This window comes from Dreissena polymorpha, chromosome 3 (assembly GCF_020536995.1).
Source record: "Dreissena polymorpha isolate Duluth1 chromosome 3, UMN_Dpol_1.0, whole genome shotgun sequence".
Lineage (NCBI taxonomy): Eukaryota > Metazoa > Mollusca > Bivalvia > Myida > Dreissenidae > Dreissena > Dreissena polymorpha.
Genome location: NC_068357.1, coordinates 39991502 through 40010653, shown reverse-complemented (window position 1 = coordinate 40010653; position 19152 = coordinate 39991502). Strand labels below are relative to the sequence as shown.

At 37.0% G+C, this 19152-nt stretch overlaps 1 protein-coding gene across 1 annotated transcript in view; it reads right to left on the bottom strand.

The window, feature by feature from the left end:
• Nucleotides 1–3195: 3195 nt before the first annotated feature.
• The window catches only part of LOC127873777 (TOG array regulator of axonemal microtubules protein 1-like), a 109201-nt gene continuing 93244 nt past the window's right edge, over nucleotides 3196–19152 (bottom strand). The window contains exons 16-24 of the mRNA XM_052417752.1: nucleotides 15978–16170; nucleotides 15439–15587; nucleotides 12290–12448; nucleotides 10475–10601; nucleotides 9508–9608; nucleotides 8656–8827; nucleotides 6648–6864; nucleotides 5713–5799; nucleotides 3196–4535 (exon numbers count right to left, since the gene is read on the bottom strand). Of these exons, the coding sequence (XP_052273712.1) occupies nucleotides 4276–4535; nucleotides 5713–5799; nucleotides 6648–6864; nucleotides 8656–8827; nucleotides 9508–9608; nucleotides 10475–10601; nucleotides 12290–12448; nucleotides 15439–15587; nucleotides 15978–16170 (1465 nt within the window). The 3' untranslated portion in view covers nucleotides 3196–4275. The remainder of the gene's footprint in view (nucleotides 4536–5712; nucleotides 5800–6647; nucleotides 6865–8655; nucleotides 8828–9507; nucleotides 9609–10474; nucleotides 10602–12289; nucleotides 12449–15438; nucleotides 15588–15977; nucleotides 16171–19152) is intronic.

The following is a 19152-nucleotide window of genomic DNA, read 5'->3' as shown; positions in this document are numbered from 1 at the left end:
ACAATCCCTGTAATTATTGAAATACATTTGAGTTGTGCCTAAATAAGTGTGACACATAGATCAGACAAATTCAATGAAATAAACATGAATGTTAAGGGTCAGTGGTTACTTGATATAAAATTGTCCATTTCTTTGTAAAAACTTGTTTCCAATTTCAACAGTTAAGTGAACCATACGAAAGTGTGTCTCATTTTCACAGCAAATCATTTGAATGAGTATTCACATATTAAAGAAAGTACGTCAACAAATAGTACAGCATGACTGGCTTATTCTTACCGTAATCTTTCAAAACAAAATGGCAATGCACCTTTCAAAAAGCAAATTTAAAATCCCCATGGTTCATACACTAGTGATATGATGATGCAACAATGCAGAATACACCACCTAACACTGAAACAAACAGAACTAAAACTGAAAAGAACAAGAAATAAAATCAAGTCAACTGGACGGACTGTAGGTAACTCAGCTCTATATGCTTTGTAAGTTCTAGACACTTGCAAGCAATACAGTCAATACTCACAGTAACTGCCTAATAATGGACATGATGGAAATGCCAAGACTAATAATGTTTAATGTAAACAAAACTAGCCACAGCTAAATCTAGTTCATATATTGTTCAATTTGAAGATTCAAATTGCTACTAAATTTACATAGTGGACTTTTATTACATAACAGAAGTATTCTCCTGGATTATATACACATTTCGCAAATAAAACATTACTCTAAATCATAAAATTATTACATTTAAGTAGGCATACAATTTTCACACTGGCAGCACAGTAGATGTCATTTTAATTAACTAAAAAAAAAAATCAAAAATTGTCTTCATTTCCTACTGTACCTATTCTGGAATGTTCAACAAGCCATGCTATGTTTACTAATATTTTATAATATTGTAGTATCCCTGTTTAAAACACATAAAACTTTTATCAAGAAAGCAAAAATCAGAGTCATTCATAAAACATGCAATGCGTATTGATACAATCTTTGTTACAATTTAAAATAAATACTTCACCTAACTTTTAAATTGATAAAATCATCTCACCATAAAATAATATCTACATTCAAAAATACGATTGCATGTACATGCTAGGCAATAAGACTTAAATCCTTTGTTAAAAACCTTGAAATTCTCACAGGATGAATAAATATAAAACATGCGTGATAATCACAACTGGCTACCACTCCCACATATCACAGTTCATTTGTATAACTAGATGATGTAAACGCGTTTTGTTGAGATACAAAAACGAAACAATAAAAGAAAACAATCCTCGCTCAAAAACTGTACTTAAGAGAATGCATATTTACAAAAGCACTTAAAACAAAGAAAGAGAATAACAAGAGGCACACAAGGGCCTGAATCGATCTTCTGGCTGGAATCAATAGGGCTCAAGCTGTTGATAGTATGAGCAATCTGAGAAAGTTTTAAACAAACAGACCCAAAATGGGAAATTCATCGCATAAAAAAGAAGAAACTTAAAATTTAAACTTCAAATGGCTCCTTTTCAACAATAAGTTGGACAAATTTTCTTCACTCTCAATGGGGTTCTGGCCCTTGATGATATAAGACATCCGTTGAAGTTTCAAAAGGATAGAACTTTATATGTAAACAAACAAGAAATGTGTTTTTGACCTTTGACCTTGAAAAATGACCTTGACCTTTCACCACTCAAAATGTGCAGCTCCATGAGATACACATGCATGCCAAATATGAAGTTGCTATCTTCAATATTGCAAAAGTTATGGCAAAATGTATAAGATTTTCTTTTGTTTCTCAAATTCAAGGGGAGATAATGCTGGACTTATAACTCTGATATTGCTAATTTTCAATAGGGTTTGACTTATCATTCAGATAAAGACACTGTGCAAGTCGGGGAAATGATTGGATGAAAACTGTGGACTTTATTGTGTAAACAAGCCTTATTTTACAATTTTCTCAAATTCAAGGGGAGATCATTCTGGACTTTTTACTCTGATGTAACCCATTTTCAATAGGGTTTGAGTCCTTATTAATATCAACACACTGAACTAGTTTGAAAATAATCAGATGAAAAATGTGGACTTTATCGGATAAACAAGAAAAAGTCTAACGCACACACAGACAGACAGAAACCATGCCATCACATAAGCTCTTCTGGCCTATGGCCAGTTGAGCTTAAAAATTGAATGAGTGTTTAAATCATTATTCTGGAGATTGAATTCACTTTTTTCTGTATAAAGGTAGTCAACCAGACCTCAATTACTTGAACTGTGGCATCATTTTTTTAACATTGGGAATTTATTGTCAATACAAGTAAAAAAAAGTTAACTTATTCTAGTTCTATTGTTGTAAAAGCCATCTTGGAAAAACACAGTCATTGTAAAAAAAGATTTGAAAAAACACAACAACAATGAAGTTAAACATGTTAACATAATTGCTTCTAGAAAAGTTGACTTATGGAATTGTTGACATAAGATTGAACGACCCAAAGGTTTTTTCTAGCTAAAGCTATTTGGGCCGTAAAAATACAGATAGAGGGCCCTTTAGTCATCAGAAGCGAAATAAAAAGCACATTATGCTGTATCACAGAAAAATTACTGGCATTTAAATAGCTTAAGACTAATAGCAAGTTCAAATGATTCAAAGATTGTTAACCGATTAGAAATAAAACATACACTGACAACTGGTCAGCAGGTCTAAACGAATATATATTTGAGTTCTAAGCTTAATTTGAGTGATGCTCTGGGAAAACCAGGCTCAATGTATTTGTGTAAAGTATCATCCCAGATTAGCCTATGCAGTCCACACAGGCTTATCAGAAATGACACTATCTACTTTTATAATAAAAAAATCAATAATGAAAGCCTCATCAGGCTGAAAGTGCTGATAAGCTCCTGCAGACAACACTTTAGCCCAAAACAATTGAAGCCTGTTTTTCCCAGTGGGCCTCACTGAATGATTGGATAAAGAAGCACATATAACTACAGTTTGGGTTATGCAAAATAGACTACAGCACACAACAGTAAGAATTATGACAAGTACTTGGTATTCATTTATAACAATTGTTTCTTGCACTTTAAGGCAGTAGAAACAATATGGAAAATATTAAAAAAGCAAATAAAACTGCGATGTAAAATACGGTAAATAAAATTAAATCACACTAGAAGTGTTTAAATGATAAATGTACAATTACAAAATATAAATATTACATGACCATGGACTATACAATCTGTTTCTATCTACAATAAATACAAATACTACATGATTATAAAAGTAAATATTCATTAAACCATTCAATTCGCTTCCACAATGTATACTAATTTGCATTAGTCTTAACGACCAATGGATGACATTTTCGGTGACACAACAGTCTGGAGAACTACGAGTAATTCTAACTTCTCTCATCATTGATTAACACCATTACTTTCCATATGTCGTTCATGTCAATATTCCTTGTAATCCTTGTAAACACTATCCGCTTTAAAGATAGAATATCCCATCTCTAATTATATTGCAACAATTAACATTTCTTTCTTTCACAACATTATGCTTCTCGTTTTTGCATTTGTACAAATGACCAGATTCATGCAAAAATGGGTCTTAAGCCACAAGCGAAAAACTTAGCAGCAGACCAGCCTAGGCATTCTGGTCAAGAGATATGCTGTCTGCTATCAAGACATCCAAGATTTTGTGGTCTCATAGGCGGACAGAGAAGCTCCTGGCCAAACTGCGCAAATAAGCATATGACTCTAGACCTTTTTTTGTATGATGTGGTAAAATACAATGGTTTAAAAGCCATAAAAGAGGGCTAGCTCTTTTTAGGTACACTCTTCCGAAGCTTGAATTATTTATACACTGTATACTGTAGATATCAGCATTAAAACAATGTCCCAGTCGAATTCTTTATCATTCTTTAACAAATTCAGGTCAGTACAGATAACATCTACAAAGCCCAGTGGGTAATATAAAGGTCAGATTTATATATTTTTCTTGAAAATAGTTCTGAAATGTGTATGACGGGAATTATGACTTTGTCCATAACTATTCAACTTCAACAACCTATTGCAGGTTTTTTCTTTCATTTTCACTTTGTTTTCACAAAAAGGCTGCAGGTGAGCAGCAGAATTGAAATTCATCCTGACCCAGAGCAGCGTTTGCTCAAGTACAAGCCTCCCACTGAGATACCAATTGAACGACACAAACATTCTGGGAGACAAATTCCATACAAAGTCCAATCCATGGTTCAACATTCCACCACAAAAACTTCACATCCACTTCCTGTTAACACCGACTCAGGGATATTCTATCAATTCCTGTAGCAGCTGGATATGTCTTGAGTTCACATTGGGGTCAGCAGAGGCGCGCTCTATAAGGGCTGGTCCCATGTGCTGATGCAGCGAGGTCACCAGACGAGCGGTGGCTGTTCTGATAGTGGAGCTGCCCCCCTGTACGGCCCCGCTGCTGTTGGTGGCCCCTAGCAAGTGCCAGAGAAGGGGCAGCACATGTAGAACCACCTGCTTCTGCTTCTTTGGGTACACCTTGTCCACCAGTTCTGAAAGAATACCATGTCATGTTTGTTCAGTATACAGTAAAATCATTTATACTTGTTTGCATGAAATTTTGTTGTAAAAAACAACAATTGTAAACACATAAATTTGAGGATTTGTGATTTTGGAAAAAAAAAAGAACAAAAAAGAACAAAAATCCCTTAAATATTTATGATTTAACAGTATTTGGAATTTACCCCATTAATTACTGTTTTTTAGAATTGTATCTGCGTTGTCAGTTTAACCTGAGTAAGCTGGTTAAAAAAACATACTTTTGCTAGTAACTAACAAATGCCCAACTTGAACAAGACTATTGCCAAGCAATATATGTCCCCTACCGGCTCCACCATTGTTAGAAACTCCACAATTGTCAGAATTGTTTTTTATCTGTTGCCATAGCAACCAGAATTGTTGACGTAGGAACAAAATAAAAAGACATGCATAATGTCCATATTGCCATCTATATATGTTTCAAGTTTCATGAAAAAATATTAAGAACTTTTAAAGTTATCGCAGGATCAAGAAAACCACCATTTTCAGTAGTATTTCTAGTCTATTTGTTGCCATAGCAACCAGAATTCTTGACGTAGAAACAAAATAAAAAGACGTGCATAATTTCCATAATGCCATCTACCCATGTTTCAAGTTTCATGAAAAAATATGAAGTTATCGCAGGATCCAGAAAAGTGTGACCGACAGACAGACTCACAGACAGATGCACAGAGCGCAAACCACAAGTCCCCTCCGGTGAAACCGGTAGGGGACAATAACAGGAAGGGTTAGAATGGCCTTAGAGGTTATTTTATGACGCATTCCCCAACAATGTATGTCCAGCGCCAAAACCAACTGAGAGTTTAGTCAATGGATTGGATTATTAAAGTATTAATATTTACCACATAAATCCATAATTGGCCAACACAATGATTGATTGACAAAAGTTTCCACTGATTAAATGAGAAAAATTTAATTAATCAACAGTAATGCCAGTACATTTTAACAGTTGTGTACACATCTTATAACCCAGGGTCTGCAATTTCTGAACACCAATCAACAGTTTACGTGCAACACTACTATACATAAAGTACTATACAGTCAAATCAGGTAACAAGTGTTCCCTAACCCTAACCCTTTATTCTGATTGTTAGTTCCGTCAGGCAAAGTTATCAACCCCACAAACCATACCTGCCACTTTCTCCACCAAGTGGGGCTTGCTGCGTGGGTTGGCCGACTGAGCCTGGTTTGCCATCGGTTGTATAAGGATCGACCCATCTGGAAATAAGCAAGTAATTAAGAATTAAGTTGCTTTAAGAAAACTGGCTAAATATATGTGCGTTTAGTGTTGTACCACTTAGAATGTGAAGTCCGCATATCTGGGACCACACTTTCCTTGTGAAGTCTGCATATCTGGGACCACACTTTCCTTGTGAAGTCTGCATATCTGGGACCACACTTTCCTTCTGAAATTGACTGGTATTTAGAAGAGACTTTTTTCAATGAAACATTCTTTTAAAGCGGAAAGTTTTGTCCCTGGTTTGACACTTTTTTTCCGGAGCGCTGCTCAATATCAGTTGCATGACAAATTGCTACCACAAAGCTAAATGGGCTAAAATTCAGAACAAGTAGCTACATTTTTAAACAAGAGCACTGCATAGCCAGTGCCAAAGCTCGGCTGCGGGTGCAGTTTTGAATAAATTAAAGATTGTCGGAAGATTTTTTTTTTTTTAGAGGTCACAGTGATCTTGACCTTTGACCTAGTGACCCAAAATGGGTAGAACTCATCAAGGTGCAGCTACATTTGAAGTTTTAAGTTCAAGTTGAAGGTGGAAGCACTTTGATTTTACAGCCAATGTTAAGGTTTTAGCACGATGCCAGACAGTGGACGACGAGCTGGCTATGACAATACCTCAGGCTTTCTCCAAAAACAGCTGAGCTAATAATAGTTTGCAAATTATTAATTTGTTTGATTTGTTTCCCTTTATTTTCTAGTTTAAGAGTGCCAACAAGTCACAAAGCATCTTTTTTTTAAACATTTATATGACACATCACTCAAGATAAGACCAATGTTGGCTATTCAAGCATGGGTAATCTCAATTTCCATCAAACACCAATGAACTCACCGATATTTGCGATTAAAGCATCAATGATCTCTATTGCCGTCTGATTGATCTCCTTGTTCTTTGAGGAGAGATTGGGGGCCACGTTGGCAACAGTGATGATGATGACAGGCGACAAGCCGTCGTTGAGTATCGGGATGATTTGCAGCATCACCTGCAGGGCGTACAGGTTCACCTTACTGTTTGGGTCTTGCAGGCGCGGCAAGAACTTGTCGAATATCTGCAACACACAGTTGTCATTTCATGCAAGTAATAAGGCGCAATTTTATGATTTTATTTTTAGGAAGAAGACAGAAATAATTTTTAGACAAAGATAGTTCTTTATATAAGAAAGTCTACATGTATATCAAATGCATATCCTATAAAGTTACAATTAAGATGGAGGGGAGGGGGGTAATGAGAAAAATGTTCAGACACAGATTTTAAATAAACAACAGATGTGTTTGTTAGTAACACAATGCCCCCTATTGCGCCGCTTTGAAGCCATAAATTTGACCTTTGACCTTGAAGGATAACCTTGACCTTGACCTTTCACCACTCAAAATGTGCAGCTCCATGAGATAAAAATGAATGCCAAATATCAAGTTGCTATTTTCAATATTGCAAAAGTTATGAAGAAGGTTAAAGTTTTGGTTATAGTTTTTGAATTTGTTTTTTTGACCTTTGACCTTGAAGGATGACCTTGACCTTTCACCACTCAAAATGCCCAGCTCCATGAGATACACATGCATGCCAAATATCAAGTTGCTATCTTGAATATTGCAAAAGTTATGACCAAGGTTAAAGTTTTGGTTAAAGTTTTGGGACACACACACACACACATACAATGACAGACAGGCCAAAAACAATATACCCCCGATCTTTCGATCCAGGGGCATAAACATTTATTTGAAATAAGTTTCCATAATGGCATTTTTGTGTCTGCAAATAATACCATGTTAAATAGTACCCTTTTAATGGGTCCTTTGCATCAGACCAACTTACTTAATAAAAAGAGATGTGTTTGTCAGAAACACAATGCCCCCTACTGCGCTGCTTTGAAGCCATAAATTTAACCTTTGACCTTGAACGATGACCTTGACCTTTAGCAACTCAAAATGTGCAGCTCCATGAGTTACACATGCATGCCAAATATCAAGTTGCTACATGTATCTTCAATATTCAAAAAAATATGACCAAACTTTAACGAAGGTTAAAGTTTTAGGAACGAAAAATACAATGATATTTGACCTTTTACCTTGAAGGATGACCTTGACCTTGACTTTTCACCACTCAAAATGTGCAGCTCCATGAAATACATATGCATGCCACATATGAAGTTGCTATCTTCAATATTGCAAAAGTTATAAAAGTTTAACAAAGGTTATAGTTTTGTGACACACACATACAATGACTGACTGACACAATGACAGACAGACAGACAGGCCAAAAACAATATACCCCCGATCTTTTGATCTGGGGGCATACAAGTCAGGGCTAATTGTGCTGTCCACACAGGCTTATTAGGGACGACACTTTCTGCCTTAATTGGATGCTTGTTATAAAGAGATTTTCTGCAAACACAAATTTTATTTAAAAACGAGATGTGTTTGTCAGAAACACAATGCCCCCAACTGCGCTGCTTTGAAGCCATACATTTGACATTTGACCTTGAAGGATGACTTCGACCTTGACCTTTCACCACCCAAAATGTGCAGCTCAATGAGATACACATGCATGCCAAATATCAAGTTGCTATCTTCAATATTGTAAAAGTTATTGCAAAACTTTAACCAAGGTTAAAGTTTTGGACTTTAACCAAGGTTAAGGTTTTGGACTTTAACCAAGGTAAAAGTTTTGGACTTTAACCAAGGTTAAAGTTTTGGGACACACACATACAATGACAGACAGTGACAGACAGACTGGCCAAAAACAATATACCCCCAATCATTCGATCTGGGGGCATAAAAAATGACTGCCAAAATGGGGCCAACATACAACACAACAAAACAACTGCCTGTATGTTTGTTACCTTGACAACATTGCTGCTGATGACGTTGGCGCTGACCTCACACATCTCTAGCAGGGTGGTGATGCCCTTGTAGCGGTCACGCCAGTCATTTGCCACCATCAGCCCATTAATCTCCTTGATCTCCTCCAGAGTGGCTTCGTCTGTACGGGCATTACGCTTCTTTGGGGTCTCACTGTCAAATGGATTTGTTGTAAGTATATATGTTGGTAAGACAAGGGAACTAAATAAGATGTAAGTTCCTTACTGAATGATTTTAAGTCAAGGTTAGTATCAATTTCACAGAGAGTTTTTGGTCTTGGTTATATAATCGTTGAGTTCTTTTCCACTATTGATGTTTTCTTTTTTTCCCACTTATTTTTACTTGTTTTTTACTTCATTTTGTTTACATATATTCATGATTTGCACTTCTTTTTCCCGTGATCAATTCTAGTCCAAGAAGAAACATACAGTATTTTTAAAATGTTCTTTGATCATAATGAACTCACTTGATCCATAAAATTCACCAATTTATTATTGGAACATTCATTCTCCAGCATACATATGTATGAGCCGCACTCTGTGAAAATCGGGCTAAATGTGTTTGTGTTATGTGTTGCCCCAGATTAGCCTCTGCAGTCCGCACAGGCTAATCAGGGAGGAAACTTTTATGTTTTAAGGACTTAAACATTTTAAGGAAGCCTCTTGTAAACAAAAGTCAAGTCAAGGCAGAATGCATTGTCCATGATAAGCTTGTATGGACTGCAGAGGCTCGTCTGAGACAACATTTAACACATTTGCATTACGCCCGCTTTTCACAGAGCGCTTCTCAAATATAAGATTTAATATCTGCAGGTCTTAATGTCTGCCACTGACCTGTTAGCTGAGTTGCCCCGTATGACAGAGCTGGATCTACTTCCCTGACTGGACCTCCATCCCCGAGCAGAGGACGTCTCATGGGGACTTTCTCCTATACCCTGAAACATACAATATAGGGATTGAGTACCGCTTGGCAGTGCTCAACAGTGTGCCTATTCCATTCTTGTCAGAGAATGTCGTTTATGAGCACTGTATAAGGGGCAAACTTAAGGATTTTATAATTTTCGAAATTCCACACACATTGTAGAGTAGCAAATATGACACCATACAAGGAAATGAGGTGAAAAGAGACATAAGCACCCCACACACACATATAAACACTGACACTATTCGGCCCATATTCTAATATTGTTCATATTCACTTTTGAATTTCTTAGAGCAAAAAGTCCATGCAATAAGTGATAAAAACAAGAAGCTGTCGGAGACGGGTGATGCTCCCCTAAGATTTTTTTGGTCACAATATTGCACTATATATTCAGATAAAAGGAAACTTCTTGAGGGGCATAACTTTGGACAAAATAATACGATGGATGGTTAAGCAAATTAAAAATTTCAAAGGGCCATAACTCTCTATATAAATCATCTAACCAGAACCCACAAATAACATGCGCATCTCCTCAAGGTAGTTAAGCTTCCCATACAGCTTCATTGAATTCCAGTCAGTAGTTGGGGGGACAAGAATTGCACTATATGTACAGTTAATGGAAAATTTCAAAGGGCCATTACTCTGTGAAAAATCACCCAACCAGAAACGGCTGATCATATGCACATCTCCTCTTGGTAGTAAAGCTTCCCATAAAGTTTAATTGAATTCTGGTCATTAATTGCTGAGAAATAGCCCGGACAAAAATTGTGCATGGACGGACGGACACACACGGACAGACGAAGCGGCGACTATATGCTCCCCCACCCAAAAAAAATTGGGGGAGCATAAAAAATACAGCAGCTGTTCACTGGTGCCTACTTTGACTTTAAGTGTCTCCACAATATCCTTGCAACTTCTGAGAGTATTGGCAGGCAAGTGTTTGGCCAGCATCTTGTCAAAGTCCTGATGTGTCATCAGCAGGCTCAGCATCTTACGCCCGTAAAACCTGCAATAAAGGCCAATTAAACTTTATGACGATGCTTATATTTGAGACTCACTACGGGTAAAACAGGGCTAAATTAATATGCATATTGTGTTTTTCAAGACTGCACAGGCTAATAAGGGATGACAGTTTCAGCCATAATTGTATTTTTTGTTAAGAGGTTGTCTGTTCTTATGAAAATCCAGTGAAGGCAGAAAGAGATGTCCATAATTAGCCAGTGTGGACTTACCAGGCAAGGGATTACACTTTAAGCCTGTTCCTTTTGCCAGAACGAGGCTAATATTTATTACATCTTGCCATGCATTTAAGCATAGACAAGGGACAAAATTGTCACAAAACCAGGTTTTCATTGTGAAAAAAAATCTGATAAAGGGAGACAACTCAAACTGAACTTTTGAAATGAACAAACAAAATTAACCCCCTTTGTAAGTTTGTTATAAAATAAATCTATTTTTAGTCGTAGCGACCTTGACATTGGAGATATTGACGTGATTCTTTCGTGCGACACACCGTCCCATGATGGTGAACAAATGTGCCAAATGATTTTAAAATCTCATAATGAATGACATAGTTATAGCCCAGAAAAGCTCATTTATGGCTATTTTTTACCTTTGAACTCAAAGTGTGACCTTGACCTTGGAGATATTGACGTAATTTTTTCGCGCGACACACCGTCTAATGATGGTTAACAAATGTGCCAAATGATTTTAAAATCTCACAATGAACGACAAAGTTATGGCCCGGACAAGCTTGTTCCGCCAGCCCGCCAGCCAGCCAGCCCGCCAGCCAGCCAGCCAGCCCGCCCGCATTCGCCAATCTAATAACCAGTTTTTTCCTTCGGAAAACCTGGTTAAAAAAGTAAGAAAAGCATCTGAAAATATGACATAACAAGCAATGTGTTTGTGAGACACTATGTCCCCATATATTTGACCTTTGACCTTGAAAGATGACCTTGACCTTTCACCACTCAAAATGTGCAGCTCCATGAGATACACATGCATGCCATATATCAAGTTGCTATCTTCAATATTGCAAAAGTGTACATTAAATCAGCGATTTTGACCCATATATTTGACCTTCGACCTTGCAACAAAGCAATCTTCAACTGGGCTCCAACCACTGACCCTAAGAAAAAAAGTCTATCGCTTAGACCACTTGACCATCCAAGCTTATCTAAAACATTTTTGTTCCATTTGGTCAATCTAACAAAACGTGGAAAGGTCCCTTTAAGAGACCATATATTCCAAATCCAAAATACATCATTAAAAACAAGCCATGTGTTTGTGAAACACTATGTCCTCATATATATGACCTTTGACCTTGAAGGATGACTTTGACCTTTCACCACTCAAAATGTGCAGCTCCATGAGATACACATGCATGCCAAATATCAAGTTGCTAGCTTCAATATTGCAAAAGTGTACATTAAATGAGCGATTTTGACCCATATATTTGACCTTTGACCTTGAAGGATGACCTAGACCTGTCACTACTCAAAATGTGCAGCTCCATAAAATACACATGCATGCCAAATATGAAGTTGCTATCTTCAATATTGCAACAGTTATGGCAAATGTAAAAGTTGGGGCAAACAAACAAACCAACAGACAGGGCAATAACAATATGTCCACCACTATAGTGGTTGGGGACATAAAAACATAAATACATGCACAAAACCAGTGTTATCTCACCTTGTCTCTGGCAGTAGGTCCATTGAGAACTGTGCAATAGCAGGCAAAATACGGTCTGTGACGTCCTTGATGCCAGACAGTATCCTACCGGGACCCATCTTCTGTACGACATCCACCAGGAACTGGGCTGATGTCTTCCGCACCTGGATGTTCTTATGCCTGGAGGAGAAGCAGCACAAATGTATGGGGCGTGGTGAATCTATTGCATCTGCTTGTCATTTCAATACAAGATAATGTCACACCTAACCCTCAAAATGCCGTTTGAGTTCAGACATTAATTAGAAACAGATTCTTTGAACCCCCTGAAGGACCTTGCTGTAAGACCTAGACAGACAAGATTGTTGAACTTCAGGTATATTGTATCAGTCATAGTGATCAAATGTTGATCAGACATAGTAATTACTTGTAAAATGAGTCTGACTAATAGATAATGAAATAAAATGTTATCCATCTTTTCAGACATACTAATGGGCCATTACTATTAAAGCAATTATCATGGGTCCTATTATTTATTTATTCAATCAGGCAAACTATTTGTTCAACATGCCCATGCCAATACTGCGAACAAAGTTTAATACTCAATTTGTATAATGGCTTCAATATATGTACTATTGCCTCCCACATATAAGCCTCAGGGGAATCATCATAGAAGGAATCAATAGCGTGTCAGTATTTGTGGTGACAACAATGTTTATGCTTGGCTTTCAGAGATGTTTTTTAAATATGAATACATAAAATACATATTGCCAAATGTATTTCAGGATTGGTTAAAATGTTTTCATCATTTTTTAACAAATCTCACTCAGAAAGAATGAAAACATTTCAACAGTTATGGCTCTAGTTCATACTGCTTGTTGTGTGCACAAAAGATACAGTTATTTATCACATTCTATACCCTGTTTCCCATGTAATACAACCATTACATATTTTGTTATTACACATGTGTAATACAACATTTTTAAGCATTTTCATTGGCTTAGTTTTCGTTTACTGACCAATCGCATTTTGTTATTTTGCTGAAATGATGTTGCAACGTCAAATGACGTCACGAAATGTAAACAACATTCGGGATTTATCATTATGTTTGCCTAATTATTTATTAATTTGCTCATTTAAAAGCATGTGATTAAATAGATCTGACACTCGTTGTCATATCATACCATATTTTATTAGTATGCCAAAGGTTCGCTTACTAACAAAATTCTTGAACTCGCTTTATAAAATATGGTATGATATGACAACTCATGCCAGATCCTATATGTACCGTAAATATGCAGTCATAAGTCTACCCGCTCATAAGTTGGGGGGTAAAAAATGATACGAAAATTGGAGATTTTGAATATGTCCAAGTCATAAGTCGAGTCAGAAATTATCTGTTCAAGAATTTCATAAACAGACGCAATTTTAAATGTACAGGAAGTTTTTATTCTATACATAGACCATGACGTCCATATAGCACTGTGGGACGTAGACATACCGGACAAGTGTATTATGTACTTTGTTTAATATAATCAATAAGAATTGATATATATTTAGGAAATCAAAAATAATATATGAAAATATAGACAAGCAAATCATAATGAACCACATAAAAACAAAACAAGGGACAAAATTGTCACAAAACCAGGTTTTCATTGTGAAAAAAAAATCTGATAAAGGGAGAAAACTCAAACTGAACTTTTGAAATGAACAAACAAAATTAACCCCCTTTGTAAGTTTGTTTAAAAAAAAATAATCTATTTTTAGTCGTGGCGACCTTGACATTGGAATATTGACGTGATTCTTTCGTGCGACACACCGTACCATGATGGTGAACAAATGTGCCAAATGATTTTAAAATCTCACAATGAATGACATAGTTATGGCCAGGACAAGCTCATTTATGGCCATTTTTGACCTTTGAACTCAAAGTGTGACCTTGACCTTGGAGATATCGACGTAATTATTTCGCGCGACACACCGTCCAATGATGGTGAACAAATGTGCCAAATGATTTTAAAATCTGACAATGAACGACATAGTTATGGCCCGGACAAGCTTGTTCCGCCAGCCCGCCAGCCAGCCAGCCCGCCAGCCAGCCAGCCAGCCCGCCCGCATTCACCAATCTAATAACCAGTTTTTTCCTTCGGAAAACCTGGTTAAAAAACAACATAGGAAGAAAACCAGAACTTATATACATGTACATCGTAATTTACACATCAACCAAATACTAAACACCAAACTCGCGTTCAGCAGCACTATTATTAATTGAATGCTCTGCAAATTCTATCACGCATATTTTAAACGTATTGTCATACACATGGCGTTAGCGTTTTGAGGCATTTTCACAAATCAAACTTGTTAGTCAAATTAATAAATTATTATTATTAAGTTTGCACTAAATTGTCCACGCTAGTAATAATCCACAAACTTATAATCCAATGACACACTGTGATCACTGTTATCAAATCTTTGTACTTTTAATCTGACTATCAAAACAATTGCTTAGTTCTTTGGTAAACACGTTTTTATGACAATGATTGACATAACGAATAGACCGCTTACTCCACCTTTGTTCTACATAACAGTTTCAAAGGCGGAGCTATGCATGTGCTCAAACATAATTGGACGATTGCCAGTGAATAACAAACTCGCGATTGGTTAAACACGTCGCTTCACAAATTAAAGAAATTTTCTTTTATAGGCGAGAATGCTGATGCTTTATGGCTTCTTGACAGGAAGCGGCTTTCCTTTGATGACGTCAAACTGTCAATTCACACAGGTTGCCTATTCTCGCTCTTCTTTAAAAATGACTCGATCTTTTGTTTACACATTCAGTTGTAAAAAAAACACCTGCTTACATGAAAACTTTGGATTAAATTATGAAAATCAAAATGAGGAAAATGTTGCGGCAAACTGTGGTTATATTAATTGGTATGTATCAGTTAAAAGAGGAAATTTTGTGTGATGATTTCAACAAGTTATCTATACAACAACAACAACAACAACTTTAACCATTTCCGCGGGGATCGATCTTAGTAGAATGTCATCATTATTTTTCATGGACGACCTCATATGTCGAGACTGTAAATTTAATCAAATTTTTTAGGAAAAAAATCTCGACTTATAACTGCATTTTTACGGTAAGCAGCACGGGACAAGAGACTTACGTAGCACCACCGGCAATAAGTGCGACCAATGCTCGCTGAGGCGTTACATGTTCCACCATGGCAGAGAGGGCTCGCTCTGAGTCGTCCTTGATAAAGTTGTTACTCTCTCCGTTCTTCGCTAGGAGACTCTTTGCTACCATGTCCAAATCCTAGACCAATCAAAACCTTACAATTTAAAGCGGAAAGTGTCGTCCCTGATTAACCTGTACAGACTGCACATGCTAATCTAGGACGACGACACACATGCATTGAGCCCAGTTTTCCCAGAGCCATTAAATAAGAGAAGAGACAGCTCATTTCTGTCACAATAATAAACTTTGGAGATTAACAGAATGTTGCAAGTCGTGCAGGAAAATTTAGACTGTTACTTTTTGAAACTGAAGCAAAGAGCAGATACAACTTTCAAAATATCAGTGACTAAACTAGTTCTCATTTATTGGATTCTACTTTTTCAGGCTGAAACACGGAATCTATTATTTCATAATTATGATCTATGCATACATGATAACACAGTACATCAAACGTTGATTTTTACTCACAGTGTCCATGTTCTTGGTAAGTTGCACAAACATCTCCGCGAGGCAGACAATTGCGAGACGAGAGACCTGCGAGCGGAGGTTCTTCACCTCAGCAAGTAGCGCCACAATAACAGGGTGCAGGTTGGAGCTCAGGGTGTCCTTGTGGTACGCTGCCAGACGACGTATGCCATTGATTCCGCCACATTTACACTCCCTGAATACCACAAGCCGGAAAATGATTCATTATGATTTATGGGTGTAGCATGTGTGCGTTATTGTGTGTGTTTTGCTCTGATTATTTATGTTTATAAATAATAGATTAAATTTTCATCTCCCATTATATATAATTCCACACATTTGCACTGTTTGATAATTTTTATCAGGTAACTAACTAATTATGTTATTTGTGCTGTTGTTGCTTTTTTGCAGTTGTTTTTTTACAATAAACAATGAATGAAGTTGTTACTCTTCCATCACATGTTACTCTTTAACGAACAATTACAAACATGATGAATATGATTTGAAGTTTTTTGTCTAAGAAATACCACAGAAAATTAAAAACATTATGTCGAAATGCAAAGTTAATAAATATGCAGCTCAATGTTAAACGCATAACTTAATGTCACAAAATTTCACACAAACATTTATGATAGAAAAAGGTAAAATAAAAACAAAAAAAGCTTTACCAAAAGCCTGCACAAAAGCTTAAATGACAAGACAAAAAAATCAACACTTCTCCTTTTTTAAAACTAATTTATGCCTCACTCTAAGAAAATGGGGCTTAATTTATGTGAGAAGTGTCCTCCCAGATTAGCCTGTTAAGTCTGCACTTCTTAATGTATATGAGAAGTGTCCTCCCAGATTAGCCTGTTAAGTCTGCACTACTTAATGTATATGAGTAGTGTCCTCCCAGATTAGCCTGTTAAGTCTGCACTTCTTAATGTATATGAGTAGTGTCCTCCCAGATTAGCCTGTTAAGTCTGCACTTCTTAATGTATATGAGTAGTGTCCTCCCAGATTAGCCTGTTAAGTCTGCACTTTTCAATGTATGTGAGAAGTGTCCTCATAAATTAGCCTGTTAAGTCTGCACTTCTCAATGTATGTGAGAAGTGTCCTTCCAGATTAGCCTGTTAAGTCTGCACTTCTTAATGTATGTGAGTAGTGTCCTCCCAGAATAGCCTGTTAATTCTGCACTTCTTAATGTATGTGAGAAGTGTCCTCCCAGATTAGCCTGTTAAGTCTGCACTTCTTAATGTATATGAGAAGTGTCCTCCCAGAATAGCCTGTTAATTCTGCACTTCTTAATGTATGTGAGTAGGGTTCTCCCAGATAAGCCTGTTAAGTCTGCACTTCTCAATGTATATGAGAAGTGTCCTCCCAGATTAGCCCGTTAATTCTACACTTCTCAATGTATGTGAGTAGTGTCCTCCCAGATTAACCTGTTAAGTCTGCACTTTTCAATGTATGTGAGAAGTGTCCTCATAAATTAGCCTGTTAAGTCTGCACTTTTTAATGTATGTGAGAAGTGTCCTCCCAGATTAGCCTGTTAAGTCTGCACTTCTTAATGTATATGAGAAGTGTCCTCCCAGATTAGCCTGTTAAGTCTGCACTACTTAATGTATATGAGAAGTGTCCTCCCAGATTAGCCTGTTAATTCTACACTTCTTAATGTATGTGAGTAGTGTCCTCCCAGATTAGCCTGTTAAGTCTGCACTTCTTTGTATGTGAGTAGGGTTCTCCAAGATTAGCCTGTTAATTCTGCACTTCTTAATGTATGTGAGTAGTGTCCTCCCAGATTAGCCTGTTAATTCTGCACTACTTAATGTATATGAGTAGTGTCCTCCCAGATTAGCCTGTTAATTCTGCACTTCTTAATGTATGTGAGTAGTGTCCTCCCAGATTAGCCTGTTAAGTCTGCACTTCTTAATGTATATGAGTAGTGTCCTCCCAGATTAGCCTGTTAAGTCTGCACTACTTAATGTATATGAGAAGTGTCCTCCCAGATTAGCCTGTTAATTCTGCACTTCTCAATGTATGTGAGTAGTGTCCTCCCAGATTAACCTGTTAAGTCTGCACTTCTTAATGTATGTGAGTAGGGTCCTCCCAGATTAGCCTGTTAAGTCTGCACTTCTCAATGTATGTGAGAAGTGTCCTCCCAGATTAGCCTGTTAAGTCTGCACTTCTTAATGTATATGAGTAGTGTCCTCCCAGATTAGCCTGTTAAGTCTGCACTACTTAATGTATATGAGAAGTGTCCTCCCAGTTTAGCCTGTTAATTCTGCACTACTTAATGTATATGAGAAGTGTCCTCCCAGATTAGCCTGTTAATTCTAAACTTCTTAATGTATGTGAGTAGTGTCCTCCCAGATTAGCCTGTTAAGTCTGCACTTCTTAATGTATATGAGAAGTGTCCTCCCAGATTAGCCTGTTAAGTCTGCACTACTTAATGTATATGAGAAGTGTCCTCCCAGATTAGCCTGTTAATTCTACACTTCTTAATGTATGTGAGTAGTGTCCTCCCAGATTAGCCTGTTAAGTCTGCACTTCTTAATGTATATGAGAAGTGTCCTCCCAGATTAGCCTGTTAAGTCTGCACTTTTCAATGTATGTGAGAAGTGTCCTCATAAATTAGCCTGTTAAGTCTGCACTTTTTAATGTATGTGAGAAGTGTCCTTCCAGATTAGCCTGTTAAGTCTGCACTTCTTAATGTATGTGAGTAGTGTCCTCCCAGAATAGCCTGTTAATTCTGCACTTCTTAATGTATGTGAGTAGGGTTCTCCCAGATTAGCCTGTTAAGTCTGCACTTCTTAATGTATGTGAGAAGTGTCCTCCCAGATTAGCCTGTTAAGTCTGCACTACTTAATGTATATGAGTAGTGTCCTCCCAGATTAGCCTGTTAATTCTACACTTCTTAATGTATGTGAGTAGTGTCCTCCCAGATTAGCCTGTTAAGTCTGCACTTCTTAATGTATATGAGAAGTGTCCTCCCAGATTAGCCTGTTAAGTCTGCACTTTTCAATGTATGTGAGAAGTGTCCTCATAAATTAGCCTGTTAAGTCTGCACTTTTTAATGTATGTGAGAAGTGTCCTTCCAGATTAGCCTGTTTAGTCTGCACTTCTTAATGTATGTGAGTAGTGTCCTCCCAGAATAGCCTGTTAATTCTGCACTTCTTAATGTATGTGAGTAGGGTTCTCC